Genomic DNA, 23,410 nt, shown 5'->3' with positions numbered 1-23,410 from the left:
AATGTAAGAAAAAAAAGAAATAAAAGAACACTACTTACTTTTGAATCAAACTTTTCAAGCTCTTTCTTCTTGTCCATCATGACCTTCTGCAAGCGACAAGCATCCTGATTTTGCAAGACAATGAAAAAAAGAAATCCTGATTGACTTTGCAAGCAAGAATAAAAGAACATTGAGAAGGAAGGAGCCAGGCATGAAATTGGCAAAAGAATTTCAAAATAATTTTTAAATACCACAAAGAAGAATCCTATGTGTTTTTGGAGATTTTATTTGTGGGGGAAAAAAGAAAAAAAAAAAAGAAAAAAGAATTAAAATAACTTTTTTACTCACAATGAAAGCAGAAAAAACTAAACACAAACATCAATTTCCAATGTTTATAAGAACAATGGAGAGATGACGACGAGACAACACCAAGAAAGGATAAAACAAGCAGAAACAATAATTTCAATAAATTGTGTTCTCAAAGACAGCATGTAACTTCTAGCAGCAGGACAACAAAATAAACATCACAATGTGCAGGAGAAAGTTGTTTGTGCCATGTCAGATACACTTCCGATTGATAGTGATGAGCAAATGTTCAAATTAGAAAAAAACTATTTCTGCTCAATGATTAAGACTAAACAAAAAAAAAGATTGTCAAAAAACAAGTGCTTGTCTGTGGAAAAAAGATGCAACTCTGACAAAATAAAAATAGCAACCATTAAAAAATGTGTTGTAACATATCTAAGTCAATAAAGAAGGCAAAAAGTGAACCAGTGACAAACCAATTGACTAATTGAGACATACAAGAGACAAAGATAATTCAAATGGGAGATGGAAGTTTAGATGAGTTTAAACAAACAAAAATCTATTATTAACTGAAAACTGCATCAGAAGAGAGAGAAAAGTTAATAAATTTTGTAATTAAAAAGCAGCATATTTTTTTGTTGAAAAGCATTTCCAAATTAGTATTGAAATTTTGAAGACTTCCACAGCAGACAAAGATGACAAGTTGTGAAGAAAGGTTGGCTTTTGTTTTTTGTTTGTTTGTGGTGTTGAGGATTTTGTTGCCTGAAGGCCATTAAGATATCTTCTCCAACATGAACAAGAAAAAAAAAATTACAGGCCAGATTTGTTTGAGCTTAAATAAAAAATGACAAATAGAAAGAGTCATTGTACATAATATAAAGACGCATTTTGTTTTGCTTTTTATATAAACTGGACAATTAAAAAATGTATATGAAGATAAAAAAGTTTAAACATAAAACATGGGAAGACAGATTCATCGTCTCCAAAAGATAATCACGCAAACAAATTAGACAAGGGGGAAGGGGGTCTACAAAGTTTCACAAACTGAAAAACAGTAAACAACATAAAGTCAATGTTCTTGAATAAAACTCAATGTTTTTTTTTTTTTAAATAAAGGCAGTGCAGGTGAAATGACTTGTGAGAGTTTTCAGATTACACATTAAGGGCATTTATTTAAAAAAAAAAATTTTAATACAAGAAAACATATCCAAAATGTTAAAGAAATAATCTTTTATTTTAACAGAATTACACTCTTTTTTGCTGAACTTATTCAAGCTACAACAGAAATTATAACACAGTGGCAGTGTTATTTTAACAAAATCTAAATTATATAATCTAAGCCCTTCATAAATTAGTATTATTTGGATTACTATTCTTATCTTCATTCCAACTAGTATAATCTCAGACTTTCTCAAGTGCATCTTTTAACTTGGGAACTTAATTGGACTTGGGAATGTTTATGTGAAATTCAGGAACCTAGGTGGAATTTCAAACTGAACTTTTTATTTAATCTATGAGAGTAGATCATTTTCATTCTGTTAGCCAATATTACATAGAAGTGTCAATTTTATTATATTTTTAGTTATTAATCTTCAATATCCAGAAAACTATCACTTAAAACTACTTGTTAACCAACGTGCTTACCTGTTACACCATGAGTTCATCTACTACCTGTGATAAATAACCGGTTCAGTTCAAAATTCCATTTTAAGTTCAAACAGATGCATCTGAAGATGGTCGGAGAGTACATTGGTTGAAACAGTGTGAACATAATCAAGATGAGAAGAGTAGTCTAAATAATACCAATTATCAATTCTTATCTCCAAAAATCTGAGGCCTTTAAATTAGTTATTTATCAATTATTAGTTTCCAAATAAAGATGGAACTCTTGCAAATGATATTAACACCTACCATAATTAATCAGTACTCAATTGCTGTGTGATGATTTGTGTATTGCAAGATAAAAATGGATTAGGTGAAAAGAAAATCTATTTCTTCAATGTTACATATCTAACTCAATAAAGCTCTTCACCTTTAACAAAACAATGAAATACTTTCAAAGTGAACAAGTAGACATTTCTATAAACATTTTATAGAAACACATAAATGACAGATAAACTATCAAAATACAATAGGTTTAACACACAAAACATTCGGAAACATGTGGTTTTCAATATAATTGACTATTCCTTCTGTATGTCCATTGCAAGATTAAAAACCTAATTTGAAAAAGAAATAAAAAAGAAGAAAAAAAAAACACTTGGTGTTGCCATCCATTACCCTTTTCTCTTCCTCCTCTGCATATGTTTTTAAAGAAAAGAAAAAAGTGGGTTGGAGTTTGGGAATTTATAGAATTTGTTGAGAGTGGTTTCAGAAGAGAATGGTTTACCTTGTAGAGAGAAGACTCATCAGTATTATAACGCCTTGCATTGTCAAATATTAAGTTCAAATCAGCAACCAATTCATCAAGTGTTTCATATTTTTGTTTCTGTTGAAAAAAAACACAAGAAAAAAGAAAAACATATCAACAACAAAAATCACATTTCTTAGATTGAAGCTTTATTCATTAACTAGCCTGGGTGCCCGGCGTTGCCCAGGTGTTTGTAGGTGTGTGTTGAGCAAAAAAAAAAAAAGTGGTAGTAGGTAGGAACCCGTACAGCAAAGGAGGAAAAGAATGTGAAAAAAAAAATATGACGTTTTTGCTGTGGCGCCCATCGCCAAACCAGAAGTGACATAGGTTTAAATTAAGGTTAGACAATTGAAAAGAGGGGATGATTTCCGAAAATATCGTCGAAAAAAGCGACCCCTCCCTGTAAAAAAGTGTCCAGTTGATGGTGAAAGAATTAATGTTTTTGGCCAATTTTTCGATATTTGTCATCCGAAAGGCCGAGCTTTAAAATGATACTGATCTTGTGAAAATCCGTCATCTCTGTCAAAAGTTTTAGGCATATATACATACATTTAAACAGACAGGTGAAATTTATATTATAGATGACATAAAGAAGAATCTGACCTCCATTTTGAAAAATGTTTAAGTCTTCAGTACATTTATGAAGAGGAGTCACTTTCTCTCTCGCATATATATCTATATTAGTATGAATGATTATTTATACAAACATTTTGATTATTCATTTTCAAACTTTCATGCTTCAGCTCAAGCTGAATATTACTCAAATACTCAAACCTCTTCTTAGTATAAAAACATTATAGGATAAATAAAGGTGTGTATATATATATATATATATATATATATATATAGCAAATATGAACTAAAGAAAAGATCAACTTTCTTTGCCTTACGCTATTAATGATCACCAATTGAAACATTTCTGTATTACCTCCTTAGAACTGCTAATCTATTCAGCTATTCAGCTCTAGAATATAGTGGGTTTAAGGGAGTAACACAAACCAAAAATTTAACCCCATGTAAGTGAAACAAAGTATATATACTTATTATTATATTAAAGCTAAGTCAATCAGTGCTTGTTTCGCTAAGGTTTTTTGCCCAATCATAAAATACACTTATATATGATATTTGAATTTGTCCAGATTTTGTATATATTATTATAGAGTTGTGATTTCAAAAGTAAAAAAAAAAAAAAAGTATTTGGGTGCCATCAGCTAGAATGAGAACCGAAAGCAAAACTGTAACATTCAAAGCTGATGACATTACCACTGTACCAACGTGACATGCATATGAACTGATTAAAAATAAACTAAGATGAATGTACAAAATGGGTATGTCTAGTGTGTGTGTGTATGTATATATATATATATATATAGATAGGTAATTTAAATTTATAGAAAGCAATACATTGCAGAAGTGTAACAGATAAACACAAACAGAAGTAAATTAAGACATATAATGGTGGAATAAGCTATGTAGAATCACCTTTATTTAATAACTAGCCTGGATGCCTGGGTGTTTGGAGGTGTGTGTTGAGCAAAAACAAAAAAAAAAGTGGTAGTAGGCAGGCAGGCAGGCTCAAACCCGTGATTCGAAGGCAGAAAAGAAAGTCAAAGAAAATCTGATGTCTTACCACTACTCCATGACGTGACCGGAAGTCTAAAGCGTTCAAATTTAATGTAATCAATCAAAAACAAAAGATGACTTGCAGAAATGGCATTGCTTTTAAACCTCCCACGAAAGCAAATTAGACACAAGGTCGTTTTTAATGTGGGGGGAAAACCAGCTCCCCCAAAAACTGTGGCAGTATCCAAATAAATAGTAATTGTCTCAATATGAAGGGTTTCCCCTACATTGACCAACGACCAATTACAGAACAGATACTATCTGGCCCGAAGGCCAGGCATTTGTGTTGGAATTGTTTCACTTTATTTATACGAAAAAAGACAAACACTGGAGATGACAGCACGGTAGGAATTTTGTCTAACTCGATCAAAAAAATATAGAAACAATATCCATTTGTGAATCTGAGATATTACGATCTGGAAAGTATGCGAAAATTTCTCGCAGAATCTAACCGATGCAAGAAGCCCAACGCAAAAAGCTTTTCGTGGACATACACAAACACTTACGGCCATTTTACCTTTTATGTATTAGACTAGCAAAAGTACCCATCGTTGACTGGGTTCAAAACCAGCCTACAGAAAATGGACTCTGATTTATGAAAGTACTAGTGAGGGGTACCCGGTGTTGCCCGGGTGTTTTTCGGTGTGTGTGGTTGAGCGGGGGTGAGGGTGTTAATGAAAACCTAAGAATAACCGAAGTAAAAAAAAAAAAAAAACAGAAAAACGAACGTTACGTGAAAAATGGCTTAAATAACCCTGCTTCAATATTTAAATTTAAAAAATCAAAAAAAGAAAAAAAAAAAAGACATCTCACACCACGATTCGAACCCAAAGCGTTTAGATAATGAACCAACACTCTAACCAACTGAGCTAACACAACGTACATGAAATTTAGTCAGTTCTTTAACTATTTAAACTAAATCAGGTCATGACGTCATCTGACGCATGTGTAGAACCGATCTCGTCATGAGAGGATGGTTTTTGTTGATCCCCTCTGTAGAAAATTGTTGATTTCAGGGTGAAAAAATTAACGTTTCTGGCCAATTTTTCGATATTTTTCGGGCGAAGGATGGAGCTTCAATATGATACCAAGTTTGTCAATTTTTGTTCTGTCTGTCGAAAGTTTTTAGTGGACACTCAAACACACATACAAACACAATTTTCGCTTTTATATATATAGACTAGCAGGGGTACCCGGTGTTGCCCGGGTGTTTGTTGGTGTGTGCAGTGTTAAATAAAAAAGAAACCGGGGGGGGGGGGGGGGGGGTATCAAACTCGAAGCCCTGAGGCGAAGTTTGAAAATAAAATCGGCCAGCCAGAATGAGTTAGTGAAAGATGTTTGAAAGTCGTTGAGCGTGACGACGACGACGATGATGTAAGCATTCAACGTTTTAAATAAGCGCCGGGGGGGGGGGGGTAATCAAAACATTAAAAAAAACACAAAAAAATCTAACGCAAGGCAAACGAACGATGAAAACAGAAAAACGAACACGTGAAAAATGGCTTAAATAAGCCTGTTTCGATATTAAAATTTAAAAAATCGGTGGATATCCGGGTGTTTTGGGGTGTCGCTAAGAATAAGCGAAGTAAAAAAAAAAAAAAAAAAAAAAAAAACAGGAAAACGAACGTTACGTGAAAAATGGCTTAAATAACACAGGGTTCAATATTTAAATTTAAAAAATCGAAAAAAAAAAAAAAAAATCTCACACCACGATTCAAACCCAAAACGAACAAACGTGCTAATCGTGCTAATGATAATGAAACGATAATGAACAAACGTGCTAATCAAAAAATCGATCAGTTGATGCACTTCTGATGGTCACTTTGGGCCAATTTTTCGATATTTGTCGTCCAGGACGTGGGGCTTTCATATGAGACCAAGTTTGTGAATTTTTGTTATGTCTGTCGAAAGTTTTTAGCAGACACACAAACATACATACATTTTCCCTTTTATATATATAGATAATCTGACTTATATATAAAGGCACCTTATATGTATATGACTTTGTTTCATATTGGCTCCAAAACAACAGAACTTTTTTTTTTTAATTTCACACAAATGTACTTTATGTATCTAGGAGTATTCTTAGGTTTTGTATTGAAATGTTTCCAATAAGTATCAAAAATTGATGATCAAAAAAATCCAATTAAAGAAAGAACAGTCCGATTTTGACGAAAGTTAATACACTTACATAGTCTAACATAACAAGTGCATTTGAGAAGTTTTATCACCATACATGCAAAAGGGCCTGGCATATAAAATAAACAAAGATAGGAGCACATTCAAAATGAATGCTTCTGTTTAGAGCACAATTGAACCACAATACTTGAATTTTATATTTTAAACTTTAATTCAAGTCATTGTATATAAATAATTTTATAAAATCAACAGCATGTTCTTTACAGTGCAATGTAGACTACAATGTACTGTGGATTAAGTCACTGCAGGGAGGTATATGAAGTTTCCTCTCGGTTTACCATGGTGGGTCTCCAACTAAAGCATTGAAAAATGGGCAATGTTGTTGATTTCAAATGACAAACTATTGGAAGTTTGGAATATTCATTGATCCTCATTCAATCCTGGCCATTGTCGGATCATCCTGCTATCATCGTTGCCCAGTCGTGGAGAGATTTTATGGTAAGGGTATTGATCAACGAAACCCTAAAAAGAAATGTTTAAAATAAAAAAATTAACCAACCCCCTAAAAAGATATAAATAGCAGCGAGTACCCGTGCGAGCGCAAAAAAAAATAGTAAGTAGGCAAGCAGGCTTGAACCTGTAACACTCAGAGGAAAAGGAACTGAAAAAAGCACCTCACCCATCTTGACATACAATGTCGCCGCCATTCAAATTAAGCTTAGTCATTGCAAGGCGTATGAAGACTTTGTAAAAATGTTGAAAAAAAGTGACCTCTTCCTTGTAAAAAACAACCTAGTTGATGATGAAAAAATTAATTTTTTTGGCCAATTTTTGGATATTTGTTGGCTAAGAAACTGAGCTTTCGAACAATACCAATTTTGTCAATGTTGGTTGCATGGGTCGAAAGTTTAAGCGAGACATACATATATAGATACACACTAACAGACAGATGAGATTTATATAATAGACTAGCGGGGGTGCCCGGTGTTGCCCAGGTGTTTAGAGTTGAGGGGAGGGGGTGGGGGTAAATCAAAACAAATAACTGTTTAAATATTAAACAAATAATAAAAAAAACAATGTTTAAACGTCTTAAAAAAATCGGAAAAAAAAAAACAAAAAAAAAACAGCGAACGTGATGGGAAAAAAACAAACAATGTTAAAACTTCTTAGCAGGGGTGCCCAGCATTGCCCGGGGAATTTGGAAAAAAAAAAAGTTTTGGAGAAGGAGGTGGGCTTGAACCCGAATCCTTGAGGTGAAAGCGAAAAACAAAAAAAGCGTGATGACTTACCTCGACACTACAAAGGTAGGGGAATGAGAACTGATGAAATCAATGATTAAAATGTGAATTGACAGGTGCGTAAATTTAATGAGGTCAAACATCAATCCCGCAGTTAAGTTTGGCTGCGAAGCAGTTTTTTGGGTTTTGTTTCCCCAAGATGTTGGGTTGGGAGTAAAACCAGCTCCCCATAAAAAATGAAAAGCAATTATTTGATATAATGGCTTTCACCGCATTGATCAAAGCTGATTTGCTTTCTGGACGTCCCCGGCACAAAAGCCGAGGAAGAAAAATTGTTTCAATTTATTCACTTTATTTATACTAAAAAGCCGAACAGACACAGTGAAATAGCACAAATTTTATAAAAGTCGATCAAAATAAATCTAGACATGACGTGCGTTCGCAAATCATAGATATTATTATTTAGGGGGTATATAAACAGTTCTAAGATATAGTAACCTCCCCCCACCCACGCCCATGGAGAACCCCAGTGAAAAAAGCCCTTGCCAGACATACAAAAAAAGTGCACACACTAACACACATTTTCGCTTTTATATATATAGATAAAACAGTAGATGTATATATGTGTTTGTGTAACTGATAAACTCTTAAACTACTGGTTACATAATACTGAAATTAAGAGAAAATAGTAATCATACACCAAGGATAATTTATGACAAATAAAATCTTTGTTTGGATGAATGAATACCGCATCCAGAAATATATCAACAAGTTGAAATTCAAAATGCTCAAAATTTTAACTTTCCGACATATTTCTATTACTTGCGTGCATGTACAAATTCAAAGGTAGCTTCTAGTGATTTAATTTTAAATCTTTCTTATCTATTTTGCTATAGTTCAAATGGTAAGGAATGTGGCTGAAGCACTAAATGTTTTAGTTTTAATTCTAGCTGATGGCATCCAAGTTATATTTTTTTAACTTTTGCAATTAGTACTATATATTAGATATAATATAATTTTCAGTAGAGCATTGGCTCTATAATAAGTACAAAATCTGCATGAATTAAAATATATTTAAACATATTTTACAACCAGGCTGGTCCTAACACCCTTTGCTAGTATATAATATGTATATATATACATTAATATTTTACATGTAGTATGTTCTTATTTGCATGAACATGGTCAGGTGAAGGATCTGCATTGTAACATTTCAGGAAATTTCCTTCCATCAAATATGTGTTGGACTTTCAAATGTGCATATATATATATATATATATATATATATATATATATATATATATATATATAACATATAAAATTATGTCAGTCAGATTTTCAAAGTGAGACCAAAAAAGCAATCTATTTGATTTAGACATGCCTATCTTATTATTGTTATTATTATCATTATTCTACTATTCTATTGGTCTGATTATAATTTATTTCACTTCATTTGTTTTTTCCTGCAAAATCTTATTCTGGTTAAGAATGCTATTAAAGTGGGGAAAATTTGACCTTACTCACTTAAACAAAGGCATGAGCTTATACTCTTAACAAAAGATGTCAGTTTTGACATTTCCTGCCAATTTTGTTTTAATAATTCATTGCTTTTCATACTATTAGATAACATATTAAACTATATTCCATAGCTACTTAGTAATTTTTACATACTAATATATTTGGATTTATTGTCTGTCACCCGTATCAACCTCATTTGTAAGAGAGTGATGACAGAACAATACAAGCTATATTTGTTCCCAATCCAGAGTGTTTCTTATTGAGGAGGTGGATTTTCCAACATCAATACCTGACTTTTTATCTAATTTGTCCCTCATGGAAAGGTAAATAAAAAGTGACTAAATCTGGTTTTACCTCCTCCTTTCTCAAGATGAGGAGTGTATTATTGCATATTGTCTGACACAACAGATAATCATTTATTTGTTATAAGGTAAAAATTTTACAGCATAACAAATTATGCATAAAGCCATCAAAAGTGTGGAGAAAATAGGGTCAGTTGGTCCAAAGGTATAAAAACTTCTATCCTACTGTAAACTAGAATCATCTCAATACTACATTTACTCTGGGTGTCATCCTACTTGAGATTTCCTCAAATTTGTTGTAAATTTAATTTTATACTAGACTACCTGTGACCCGTTGGGTCAGTACATTATACTAGCTATGGAATTCATGTATGAGCATGACACTTGTGACGTAAAGAAAATAGTTTTTTTTAGACATAACAAACATTTCTATGAAAGTATATTAAAATGAAAAAAGGATATAGATAGATTTCTATGAGTTGTTCTGTTTATTATAATTGATTATTTTTGAAAAAAAAAATTTACAGTTACTGAATTATAAGTGGTTGGCCATACATATAGGTAAATGTGCACTGAACAGATACCATAATACTTATTATAGTTAAATTCAAATTTTTATATATCTACTTTTTTTTTTTTACATCGTTCATTTCTGTATTACATTTAAGTTATTTTAAACCCTACTCTTCCCATGCTAAATAACAATTTCGAAATAATAACATTAATATTTCAGCGTCCCAATTGTTCTTTTGGGTTTTTTTTTGCGTTTAAATTATTCAAATAAACAATTGTTAATACTGTCTGCTTTTTTGTTTTTTTACATCGTTCATTTCTGTATTACGTTTAAGTTATTTTAAACCCCACTCTTCCCATGTTAAATAATAATTTCAAAATAATAACATTAATATTTCAGTGCGCAGGTTATGCGCGCATGCGCAACCGGATATCGTAAACCGGAAGTGGGTTACATACATTGTTACAAGGTCATTTGAGTTTTATATATACAGGGTGTTCCAAGTCTTGGGCACATTCCAAGTCCGCATAACTGCTTAATTGTGAATGGTAGTAAGATGAAAGCGGTGCCATTTTAAAGCTAAATGTATTAAGTTTTTTGTAAGGCTATACCAAAATATACCAGATCTACCAGATGTGTTTTTTAGTTCTAGAGATATTCAATGTCAAAATGTGCCCAAGACTTCTGGAACACCCTATATATATATATGTGAATAAAAAGGAAAAACCTAAAAGAGTAAAAACAAAATTAAATCAACGTTTCGTCCCCATTTCAAGGGACATCATCAGGATTTCTAGGCGAGGATGTACAGGAAGACGGTCATATCACATGCAGAAGAGGAGAAGTTTAGTTCTCTTTCTGTTCTGGAGAGAAAAAAAAAAAAAAAAAAAAAAAAAAAACTATATATATATATATATATAACTAGCATTTTATATATATATATATATACTAGCGGGGGTACCCGGCGTTGCTCTGGTTTTTAGAAGCGTGTGTGGATGGGGGGGGGGGGTAAATGAAAACAAAGCAAAGTCATAATCCTGTTTAAATATTATAAAAACAAACAATGTTAAAACTATTAAAAAACATTGTGTAAAAAAAAAAACATTTTAAAAAACGAACATGATGCAATATGAATGGTCCGGCGGTGTCCGTGCGTTTGAAAAATCCTAAAAAAAGTTTGAAGGGGGGGAGGGGTCGAACTCAAATCATTGAGACGAAAGCGCAAAAAAAAAAAAAAAGAAAAAGAAAAAAATGTGATGAATTAACTAAAAAGTGAATTAGGTAAAATATCAATTCCGCAGTGAAGTTTGTTTTAGTTTAGTTTCAGTAGTCACATTACACTCAAATTCTAAATGAATGTTTTTGTTTTCGAATTCTAAATGAATTTATTTGTTTCAATTTTAATTTAAGTGTCATACAAGTGAATTCACGATATCGTTGCGTAATCTTTGTGTAAAAATAAATGTTGAGTTGAAAGTACTAATAAGTAAAGGTCATAGTTAGATTTCACGGTTAGAATCGTTAAAACCAGAAGTAAAATCCAGTTAGTCCCGCAGGTTGCATCTTACACTAACAAAAAAAAAGCAAAAAGAAAATAATAGTAATCGCATTTTCGCGTTTTTTCAAAAATATTTTATTTCTATTTTATCATGGATAAAACAGAAAGCATGAATCAGGGAAAAAAGATTAAAAAAAACAAAAAAAAACGGCATAAGTAACCTTGTACGATTCCAAACCGTTCCTTGTGAACGCATCTGCTGTGGTGTAAATGGGGAGCAGGGAAAGGAGGAATCTAATAGAAAGAAAAGATGTTGCAACTTCCATTGAATCTAAGCGATTTTAGCAGTGGACTCTCACCGGAAAAAATATAGGAATGTACCATTGTCGAGGAACTGTAGAGGTAATAGGCCTATAGCAAACCTCAGATAATGTGTTACAGTCTGTATGCATTACATTTGCATGTAATGTCATGATTTTTAATCCTATTAAGGTCAAAGTCGGAGGGGGAAAAATGAGTTCATTTTATTTATATAGAAAAGATAACTAGCATTTTATATATATATATAAGATAAAATGCTAGTTTTATTTTGGTGTCTTTAATTGTTTCCCACCCCACCTCTTTTTGCTGATGAGGAGACTTTGTTTGTAAAAGACAAAACTTTTGTCAAATTATTGTCAATATTTATTGTTAACTTAAATAAAATAAACATTGTTTCTAAAATGATCGTACAATCTAGTTGATTTTGTTTGTTTTTTCTTTTGAAACTGATTTTTTAATTCAAAATCATGAATCGTTTTACTCAATATTAAAATAGCTCTAGGATATCTATACCTATTGAGCTTATTATATATCTATAGTACAATGAGCATTATTTTCTTTTAATAGTATAAATACATTAATTAATACATTAAAATAAACTGCTCTTTAGACTCCAGGTCTAATTCCCTCTAAAAACCAAATATATATATATATATATATCTAAAATATAAAGCTGTGTGTGTGTGTGTGTGTGTGTGTGTGTGTCTGGTCACGAATAGGCTCCTATATGGTTGACTATTTTAAAAAACTGATTACATATAATGATAGAAGATGTATCGAGACTCAGGAATGGGTATGTTTGATCTGGCAGAACAGAGGTTCATTAAAATTGTGGGGTCTGCGTTCGCGCCTGGTCCACAAAGTATGGAAATAAAAAATTTAAAAATTAAAAAAAAAACGTTTACAAGTCTTTTTGATATAGATGTACATAAGAATACTTTGATAAATATGTTTTAACTTAAATAGGGATGGTAGGTCTGTGTTCGCGCCCGGCCTCCATAGAATAGAAATAGGCACAAACTTTAATAAAGACTTTTCATATCTATCTGCGTAAGTATACTTTGATAATTATGTTTCAGTTTGAAGAAATATGGTATAATAAAATTATGAGGTGTTCGTTCGCACCTGACCTCCATAGAATGGAAATATGTCACAAAGTTTAACAAGGTTTTTTTAATATAGATCCACAGAATATTGTGATAAGTGTTTCAGTGTGAACAGGTATGATATAATAAATTATGGGGTTTATCTATTTTATTTTTATTTTCATCATATTTTGCTTTGGTTTTGATACCCCCAAATTCAACCCAAATTTACAACCCTTCCTTTTCATAACCTATCATACTTTCATAAATCAGAGTCCATTTTCTGTAGGCTGTGTCAACGACGGATACTTTTGCTAGTATATATATATATATATATATATATATATATATATATATATATATATATTTATTAGTAAGTTATGAAAATATATATGGTAATTAATTATGAAATATTCCCCGTTTCATTCTCATGATAATTAGTCAGGCTTATGCTTATTATAAGTCTCAGGAATTCTCACAAGAATGATATGCGGAATATTCTGTGCAGTTTAATTGCCATATATATTTTCATAACTTACTACCTGGCTCTACCTATGTATTTAGCACTGTTGAAGTAAATACTGAAAAATTTACGCATAAAATTTTATCTTCGTATATGTGATTTATGTGATTAAATGAAGTAATCATAGATAGATAATTGTTTGATTTTCGTCTGAGGGCTAAGTAGTACTGATAATTTTTATTGCATTATGTATGACATATTTGATTTTGGAATAGTTCAATTTGAAATGAATAAAATTTTGATTTTTGACAATGACAAACTAGCACATCAGATATTTCTCAATTATTTTATAGCATTTTATCTTTAGCAATGAGACAATTTCATTTTTTTAAATGGGTGTAGAAGATGGTTACATACATACAAATGAAGGTACATTATTATTATAAAAATACTATATATCTTTTATATAAAGTAAAGAGGATTTTTCCTCTCTATACTATTGATTAATAGCTTTCTTACTACAAGTTACCTAAAAAATCTGCTTTTTCAGTGTTTCACTGCAAATATTGATTTTCACTTGATTTTGTTAATTTTAATATTTAACCCTGATCAATTTTTTCATTACTCATAAAGGAAGTGAGAAGTGTTTTTATCCTCTCACTTCAATCTTCTCCCACTGACCTTATGGATATGGGGAAAAAATTTAAGATATAATTTTTTCATATTTACTATTTCACAAATTACTCTCCCATTTTCTCTCTTTTTGATAAACGGTTTACTTACACTGGAGTATAGGGAGACAAAGAGAAGGAGAGGGTAGTCTATATATTTAATAACTCCACCATTTCATATTTGCTGAGTTAATTGGTTAATGCACAATACTTAAAGACAAGTTGCAAGTTTGGATCTTACTTGAGCATAATTATTTTTACTCTAATTTTAACCTACAATGATACTTTGAATTATAATATTAAACAAATTATTTAGTTTTAATTTTTTTCGGTAATCTATATAATTTATGAAAATTAGGACCCTGGGCAAAGTTATTTATGTTGTTTTGACTCTAAGATAGAAAGACAAGATTTTTTTTATGCTTTGTGAATGCAACAATTTCTTTTAATACATAAATTCAATTAAAAAATATATTTAGTGTTAGCCATTTCTTATTCATTAAAAACCAGGCTAAAATATTCAAAGAACCTGTTGGTTCCAAATATCACATTGATCTTGTTCTAAGATTAACCATTGATAACTGATGTGCAGGTAATCAAATAAACACACGTCTTTGCTTTTATATAAAGAGAGATTATATATTTTGTAAGATTTTTTTTTTAATTGAAATGAAATAGTTGATTAAATGAAAAGCTGCCTAAAGAAGCCTAACAAATAAATAGGCAATTTAAAAGAGTTCAAATAGAATTTAATTAATCAAAAGGACTTTTATTTAAATGTTCTGCTCATTAGAGTTTTTCACCAACAAAATGAGAAAACTTAAATGTTGAATGAAATCAATCATTTATACTTTTACATTTAAAGATCTCTCAACTTTAAGGTGAACTTTCAAAGGGTAAACAATAAAAATCTGATCTCCAATTATAACAATGACGTCTGAACATCTTACCTTGATCTTTTTGCGTACATTGAATAAAGCCATGGGTGTTTTTATTTCTTCATAATAGTCTGGATATTGCCTAGAAAAAAAAAGATCAATCTCATAAATTACAAACTCCTGTCTTTGTCTACTTTTACAAATGAAAATAGAGAAAAAGGGAAAACAAAATGCACATTTTACACAAAAGATAAATTATTGACTATAGAGAACATGAAAATTGCACACAAGTGTCCTTTGTAGATAATCTTTAAACCACCAGATAGAAGTTGCAATGACTACCTTTGGTTCAGGTGGTCACTACTGTATCGATGGAAGATCTCAAATATTACCAGAGAGCATAACAAGCCATAGTGCAGATGATTACGAAACATGTTCAATTAGACCAGTTGATCTGCACAAGCTCAAAGTCTTCAACAACTGCCTTTTGCTGCATTTTATGTTGTCATCATGTGGATCAAGTACTAACTCAAGATTTCCATTAACAACTGAATCTCCGATGCTTGCCGTCTATTCTTCTCCAATGTTATCTAAGATGGTTCAAGCATGTAGCTTCATATCTGAAGGAAGAGCTTATCTATGAGCCCCATACCCACCGCCTTCCTTCCTTCCTTACATTGTTAGCATGCTGATGAGCAGCTGAAGACCTGCATGGTGACAATCGGAGATGACCCAGCAGCACCATTAGAACCACAAGTAATTCATCTTCAACTATGACGTGGATTGATTAGTTATATCATGTAACTTTTGAAGAAAAATTTTTTAATAGAATATATTTGTTGTTTTCAAGTCAGTTTCTATTTAACCCATAGTTGGGACCCTAACAGGTACTACCACTCCAAGTCAGAGTGGACCTGGGAGCAATGGTAATTAAAGGGTGGCTCCACACTCCCCAAAGTCCACAAGCTGGGGCCTCACCACTGGATATAGTTTAAGGTCATATCCAAGACCAGAGAGAGTAGGAGTTAACAGCATCCTACAAAACAATATTTTCAAAGGTAAAAGTTGTCAAAATTTGCATGATTCAGCTTGTTAATGTATCCATACCTCAATTTAGATACTGGATAAGTTTGTTTAAAATCCCAGGCAGTCAATAAAATATAAATTTGTCTGAATCCGCAGGGTACAACTTTTGCTCAGTTCTATTCTTTTGTTAGCATTGGTTTTTCCAATAATTCCTAGAATATGGTACTTACAGAGGGGATCACATGAAAGTTGAAACATCCATTGTAAAAGTGGTGTTATGGAACTGACAGCTGACAGAATTCGAACTTGACAAATCCAAAGTTGTCAGTTCAAATCGGTATTCATTTCACCATGTCCACTTCCCAATTAGACAATCAAGAAACATAGGTTTAACAAAAAATATATTCTTTAGAGATTATTCTTTTACCAAAGACTTTCCTACGAAAGAACAACACAAGAGGATTAAAAGGGCTTTGAACAGACAAACTGTCATTAAGTTTTCTGGCCATGGTTCAAATAGTAGTGTTATACACGATGTATACCAGAGTCACTCTGATGAATCGGCAAGTCTTCTGAACAAATTTTCTGTTTTAAAAATCCATATTATGTGAACAGCTAACATGCTTATAATGTGAGTTTTTGATGTCTCTCAGAGACTGTGAGATTTATATTAACACCCTTCGGATTGTAATCCTCATTTTGGTTGTTGGCATTTTAATAACCACCAAGATATGAGAAATATTCCAAAATGTAAACCATATGAGTCTTCATCATACAAAAATTTTCAATTTTCAATTTATTTTGCTTTGTTCAGACAAATCGCATGCCTTAAATTAACACACATTTACAAAAGGGTTTGGAAATCATTCTTTTGGACACAGACAAACATTCATATTTTCAGCTACTTTCGACTTCATTGACAGTGACTTCCTCTGGAACATTATTGCAGGCAGATGATATTCTTGCAAAGCTTCTTTGTGCCATCTAATGCTACTTAAGATTGATACAAATTCAAATACATTCACATGGTAATGAGTTAGAGACCTTTGAGGTGAAGGTATTCGAGAGAGGATGCGCATTATCCTCAGTTCTTTAACTATACTATTTACTATATCCATGATCATGCTTTCAAAGACTATCAGTGTTAGCAGTTAGGCAGAAGATGGATGTGTCAGACTTGACTTATGTCAACGACATTATTTGCAGGAATTACTAGTTGTGCTTCACCTGGGTATGCGCATCAGTGAGTTCACTCACCTTTGATCTCTCCAGAGGACTGGAGACTGCTGTCTTTAAATAGCATTATTTTGGAGTACATAGTCATTCACATACCTTGGGCTCATCGTCATTTTTTCTGCACAGGGTGATACAGAGGTTAATTATTGATTTGAGGGTGCTTGATCAACCTTTATGTGTCCACAGCAGTCCTTATAGGATATAGAAAGATCTCAATATCAACAAAAAAGCATATTTGCCAACTGATCATATTAATCTTCCTCTTTGGCTGCAAGATATATCCAAGATATATAGGATGGTTGATCAGTGAAAGTTGGAAGTCTTTAACGATGACTGCATCTGCTGCATCTTGCATTGCTAGCAGATCAACTGTATTCCAACTGCTGTTTTCAACTAACACCTCAATCTAAAGCTTCTGTCATGTGTCTGTTGCAGTGATGTCTTTGATGGTTTAGTCATGCAGCTCATCGTTCAGAGGGAGAACTAATCCATGATGTAATCCTCCTTACTTAGTTGCCTGAGTGGTGCAAACGTATTGGTGAACAGCTGAGGAACTGAACACCAACCATCAAGGAATTAGTTGAGCTCTCAGATCCAAAGGTGGTTGCCCTTCAATGGTAGAACCATGATTGGTTAGCTATCTCATCCAGCCATGCATAAACTGTCATGATTGAGAATATAGTGTAGGCCAGAGAAGCCAACTAAACCCAATCACAGTGAATGGCATTGCAATAACAACTCCTTAAATTCAACTGTTTATTTTTAATACTACAAGTTCAACATTAATGTCCAATATATTTTACCATGGCCACCGAGTAGTATCTGTTTTGATGCTACACTTTACCTTTTCTGTCCTCAGTTGGTGGAGGAGAAATCTTTCATGACTGAGATTATTTTTGTTCCTATCCAGAGTGCCCCTTATTGGGAAGCTGGATTTTTCCCATTATGTTGAAATATTTAAATATTATATATAAGATTATATGTTGAAATATTTAAATAACTATTGCTTTAAAGACAGAAATTATCTTTAAAGTTTCGGTTTTCTGTTCTTTTATGTCCATTTTTTTTTTTTCACCCCATGTTTTTCATCAAAATGTGTAGCGCATTAGTTTTCTCACAGGCCATCATCAGTGATCGCTCACTGGCAGTAACCTGTGGTGTTCCCTGGAGACCAAGTGACAAGTCTCCCCAGATTTCCAGTGTTCTCCACTTCTTGACCACTTGTGCAGATGATTGTATGTTATCGCAACAGCCATTGTCACTGATTTCTCGTTGGCATCGGCCATTGGTGTTTCCTAGGATTTGGGTGACAAAATGCCTCCCCAGATTTGAACTGCACACTTCCAGTGAAGATTTGGTCAGTACTCTCTCCCCTCGATCTTCCCATCCTCCCTGACTCTTCACAACTAGTTGGTGTGGTGCCAGTTGATGCCATCTACACCAGTTTTTTATTATTATTATTACTAAAATAATTATAAGAATAAGGCTGCTTGTGCAGTGTACGTACGTGTATTTAAATAGTATTTTCAAGTTAAATTAAATTTTGGGTTTGTATTAGTGTACACATAGATTCGAAAAAAGTTGTCAAAAAACAAATACATAACAAATAAATGTTATTAAAGGAAAGATAAGTTACTTTTCTACCTAACTGGATATGTTTTTAGGGGTTTGTATTATTATACACATAGATTCGAAAAAGTGGTCAAAAATCAAATATAGACCAAATAAATGTTATTAAAGGCAAGATAAGTTACTCTTCTACCTATCTGGAAAGGTTTTTAGTGGTTTTACTCGCTTTAAAACGTGTAATCGCTTCGAAAAGCATACAATGTTTATTGATATATTTTCAAAAGAAAAATGTCGGAATGTTTGGTAGAAAAGTAACTTATCTTGCCTTTGATAACATTTATTTGTTATATATTTGTTTTTTGACAATTTTTTCGAATCTATGTGTATAGTAATACAAACCCGTCATGTAAATTATTTACAGTGAAAATGTTATAAAAAAACAAACTTGAAGTTTTAAAAATATTTCAAAGGAATAAATTACCGTAAACTGGGGTGACACTGGCCACCCTGGGTGACTTTGATCCTTTAAAATAAATATAAATTAAAATAATAATAATAATATATGATCTCTGAATTTTAAATAGAATTTCCAGGTCCTATACGATTTCATAATTTTACAGACGCGTTTTGGTGCAGTAGCAAATATTTGCAGCAGAGTTATTTACACACTTATTTATTTTTTTTTTTTATTTTAATGGCTCAGTCACCCCGGGTGGTCAGAGTCACCCCATCTTATGGTACGCCCGGTGCTAAAATATTGATAATTCACCGATCGTTAAAAAAAAAAAAAAAAAAAAAAAAAAAATGCTTACTTTAAAATATTTGAAAATACTCAGTGAAAAATTTTATTATTAAAAAAAAAAAGAACGGACTGAAAAATATTATATAAAAATTGTTTGTTTTGCAGTAAAAAAATAAATAAATAAATAAAATGAAATATTCAACTTTCTCCAATAAAAATAAAAGTTCAAACACGAATTCACTTACAAAAGTTTATTAAAATTATCCCAAATGTGCGATTATAATTATTATCCGAATGAAGAATTGTTCTTTCTCTTTAGAACATGCATGGACAATCAGTAACACATATTGGTAGCCATATTTTTTTTATGTCTGTTAGCATGACCACATGGTTGAATACCGGAAACTGTCTATACCTACAACTTAATCAGGAAGTGACGTTACGCTGTCATATACATGAGCCTTCTTTCTCGGTAGCCACGATTTTACCTGTAATTCTTATTGTAATTACGCAAAATTATTAAAATAATAACAAATACGTGACCATAAGTAATCTAATAAATATCTACTGACAGCATTTGATAATTGTTACACTGGTGATTGGATATATTTCACCTCCCATCATAACAAGTATCACCGATGGAAATAAATAAAAAAGGTAAGAATGAAAAATGGTACTTATACAGTGAACAACTGTTTTTCCATGATGTTGCCTCAGCATATTCCAGTAGCATATGTAAACCACTGGAATATACAGAGCACTGATCAAATTTTAAAATACTAGAAAAAAAATAAAACATCATAATAGAAAATATCATATAGTAATTTCAATGAAAAAAATTGAAATAAATATTTTTTAAAAATCGACCTACGTTAAGTTTCATGTAAAATTATTTATTTTTTTTTTATAAAATAATGTATAGCAACAAATGAAAACATTTTTGTTTTTTGTAAGAAAAGTTTTTGAAAACATTATTTTTTTTTGTGTTTATAATTGCTTGTAAGAAATGTTTCTGTTTTAAGAATGTTTGGGGGGGGGGGGGGGCGGTACGAAAAAAAATTATTTTTTTATAAAAATGTTCTTTTTTGTCTATTCTGTTGGTTTTTTTTATGTTAAGGTTAAGAGGTAGGCTAGGCCTTCCAATAGTCAGATATGACTGTGGTCCCTGGCAGTATATAATTCTTTTATTATGGGAAGGAGGGTTTCACCTCCAATCTGCCAAGGATTCCTAAGAAAATATTTCTGTCAAATGTCTTGTAGGAAATTTTTCCAATTAGTCATGGTGTGTTCCACACTGATGGTACACTCTTGCTTTGAATTTTGTACAGTTGCCATATCATAAAACCACATGTATATTATCTTGATTATTTTTCCAATTTCAAGATGAGACTTGGAAAAAAAAAGTTGCATTTTACTTTTAATGATTTAAATTTTTGCACAATTAAAACTAATATTTTCTTCCAACAATGTTTCTGCAGTGTCATTTGATTGAGCGATTTTTATTAGCTGAGTGTTTCACCATATTCCAACAGTTTATGTAAGCTGCCGCAATATGCCAGGCAACATTCACTGCATAAGCAGGGCTCTACATTGCGAGTGAAACAGTCGCATTTGTGAGTAATATTTCAAAGTGGCGACTAGAAATAATGAAATGCTCATCTTTTGGCGATTGTATTTCTTTCATTTCCAAAGCTCACTACTGGGTGAAAAATATCATTCCAACTTTTTTTCTTTAATAAAACAAACAAAATAAAATTAAACAATAAAAGTTTAATAGAACGACATACACTTCATTTTTAACAAAGGCTGTTTAAAAAACATCTGAAGAAATTAGAATGTTTATACCTTCAAGTATCAACATAAAATTTGCTGTATATTTAGAATTACACTTATTAAAAAAATACAAAAAAAAATCTTTATAATTGTCACAGAACAAAGATGTCATATTCTAAAAATCACGTGAGTTTGGCTAGTAACTTTTCTATTTAGCTAATAAACAAAAATATTTAGTTGTCAAAGATAAACTAAAGATAAATTTGTCCTGATAAGTACCGGCTGAATTGAAGGATCAAACTTGTTTCAATTATACTTACCTTTGACTGGGCAACTTATAAAATGGTTCAGCAAGATTTTGACCCATGGCATTCTTATAGTTTTTAACTGCAAAATATAAAGACCAAAATGTTCGGTCTTTTTGTATACTATATGATTCATCTTCACACGGAGTTACTGGGGTCTGCCATCCACCAAGATCACTTTCATCTTCGGATTGTTCTTTAAAACAAGTTTTATTGATACTCTGCAGTTCTCTGGAATGAAAACATACAACTGGTAATGTCAACAACAAGATAGAGTGCAATTTGACAAGATAAAAATAAATTTTAAGACCTGGCCATTTATTTATTTCTCTCTTTGTTAGTATTCAAAGAAAAAAAAAAAATATATATATATATATATATATATATATTAAAGAGTTGAAAAAAAGAGACACCGAGAAAGAGAGAGAGACAGGAACAAGAAGAGAGAGAATAAAATGTTAAAAGAAAGAGAAATATAAAAGGAATTAAAAGAAAAAAAGAAACAGCATTTGAAACAAATTCAAGCTTAACTGTAATCAAAAGTTTCAATTTTCATTTTAATTTGAAAACTTTTTGCATAAACAAAGAAAAACGATGGCAAGGAAAATATTTGTGTTTCACTTGAAAAATTTAGGTGACTTATTGTGAAGAAGAAAGCAACATGATAAATTTATATCTCGATAAATATAGAACTGAACAATGCTGTAATCTATAATATATTAGCATGCATTACTGGTGTTGCCCAGGAGTAAATGAGAACCTTTGCATAATCCTACTCCCAACCCTCAACTCACAATTTTTTCTATAATATTCATTTTCAAGTTATTAATAAAAGGAAATCATCATTACTGTTGATAGGTATCCAACATAAAAGCAAACCCAATAATATTAATGTAAAACACTTTAATATAAAAGTAATACCATAACTGAATTTCTCCTAAATGCTTACAAGAGAAAAATTGTGTTTTATCTTAGTATAGGGCTTTATTTTTAATTACACCTACAACTAGATAGACAGAAAAACAGAGGAACCACATTTAAAGGATATATTTGTAGTTTATCTGTCTGTTACTTTGGTGATGCAATTGGAAACAAAGCCTTTTATAAAGATTAAACAACTTTTCTCAGGTAAAATTTTACAAGGAATCGTATGGTGGTATTAATTTGGAAGTTTTACAAATCATGGGATTTGTGTTTGTGTCAGACATCCTTAAACAGCAAAGAATATGAATTAATTGGATTATTCTGACTACTATTCTCATCTTGAACGTTATTCGTACAACATTTGGACTGATGTAACATTCGCACAGTGGATTGAACCTTAAACCTCCAAAAGAGTGTCACAACTAAATTTTACCTAGTACTTTATCTATTACACCATGGTCCTTGAAGACACCCTTCCGCGTAAAGTAATGGATAAAATACTAGGTAAGATTCAATCGTAAATAACACTATTTTGGAGGTTGAAGGTTCAAACCTCACTGCAGGACAATACAAAGAATACTATTGCGAATTATTTAAGATTTCAACCTGGTCATGGCTGATGGAATGGGAGCATGCTATCTGCATTGATTAAATAAAGGGTTTTATTCAAAATTCCATTTACATTCACGGGTTCAATGAAAAGATTCCCCAAATTTGACAAGATACATCAGCAGAAGATCAGAGATTACATCAACCAAAATGTTATGTGAATAACATTCAAGATGAGAATAGTAATCCATATAATCCAAATTATAAATCCTCATCTAAAAAATTCAAAAACATAATAGCAAAGAATGTTTTACATAAGTTGTTTTATTTGAAAATTATAA

General features: G+C 31.7%; 1 protein-coding gene across 26 annotated transcripts in view; it reads right to left on the bottom strand.

The window, feature by feature from the left end:
- The window catches only part of LOC145292934 (protein polybromo-1-like), a 172,713-nt gene that overhangs the window by 85,792 nt on the left and 63,511 nt on the right, over positions 1 to 23,410 (bottom strand). For 22 of the 26 annotated variants that reach the window (XM_080139189.1, XM_080139151.1, XM_080139227.1 and 19 more), the window contains 4 exons: positions 21,612 to 21,827; positions 15,018 to 15,087; positions 2,675 to 2,773; positions 39 to 104 (listed from right to left, as the gene is read on the bottom strand). In XM_080139189.1, coding sequence (XP_079995315.1) covers positions 39 to 104; positions 2,675 to 2,773; positions 15,018 to 15,087; positions 21,612 to 21,827 — 451 coding nt within the window. The remainder of the gene's footprint in view (positions 1 to 38; positions 105 to 2,674; positions 2,774 to 15,017; positions 15,088 to 21,611; positions 21,828 to 23,410) is intronic. The other 4 variants (XM_080139254.1, XM_080139262.1, XM_080139246.1 and 1 more) reach the window with 1 other exon arrangement.

This window comes from Euprymna scolopes, chromosome 2, assembly GCF_053919585.1.
Source record: "Euprymna scolopes isolate OS-2025 chromosome 2, ASM5391958v1, whole genome shotgun sequence".
Lineage (NCBI taxonomy): Eukaryota > Metazoa > Mollusca > Cephalopoda > Sepiida > Sepiolidae > Euprymna > Euprymna scolopes.
This window is presented reverse-complemented; position numbering and strand designations above follow the sequence as displayed.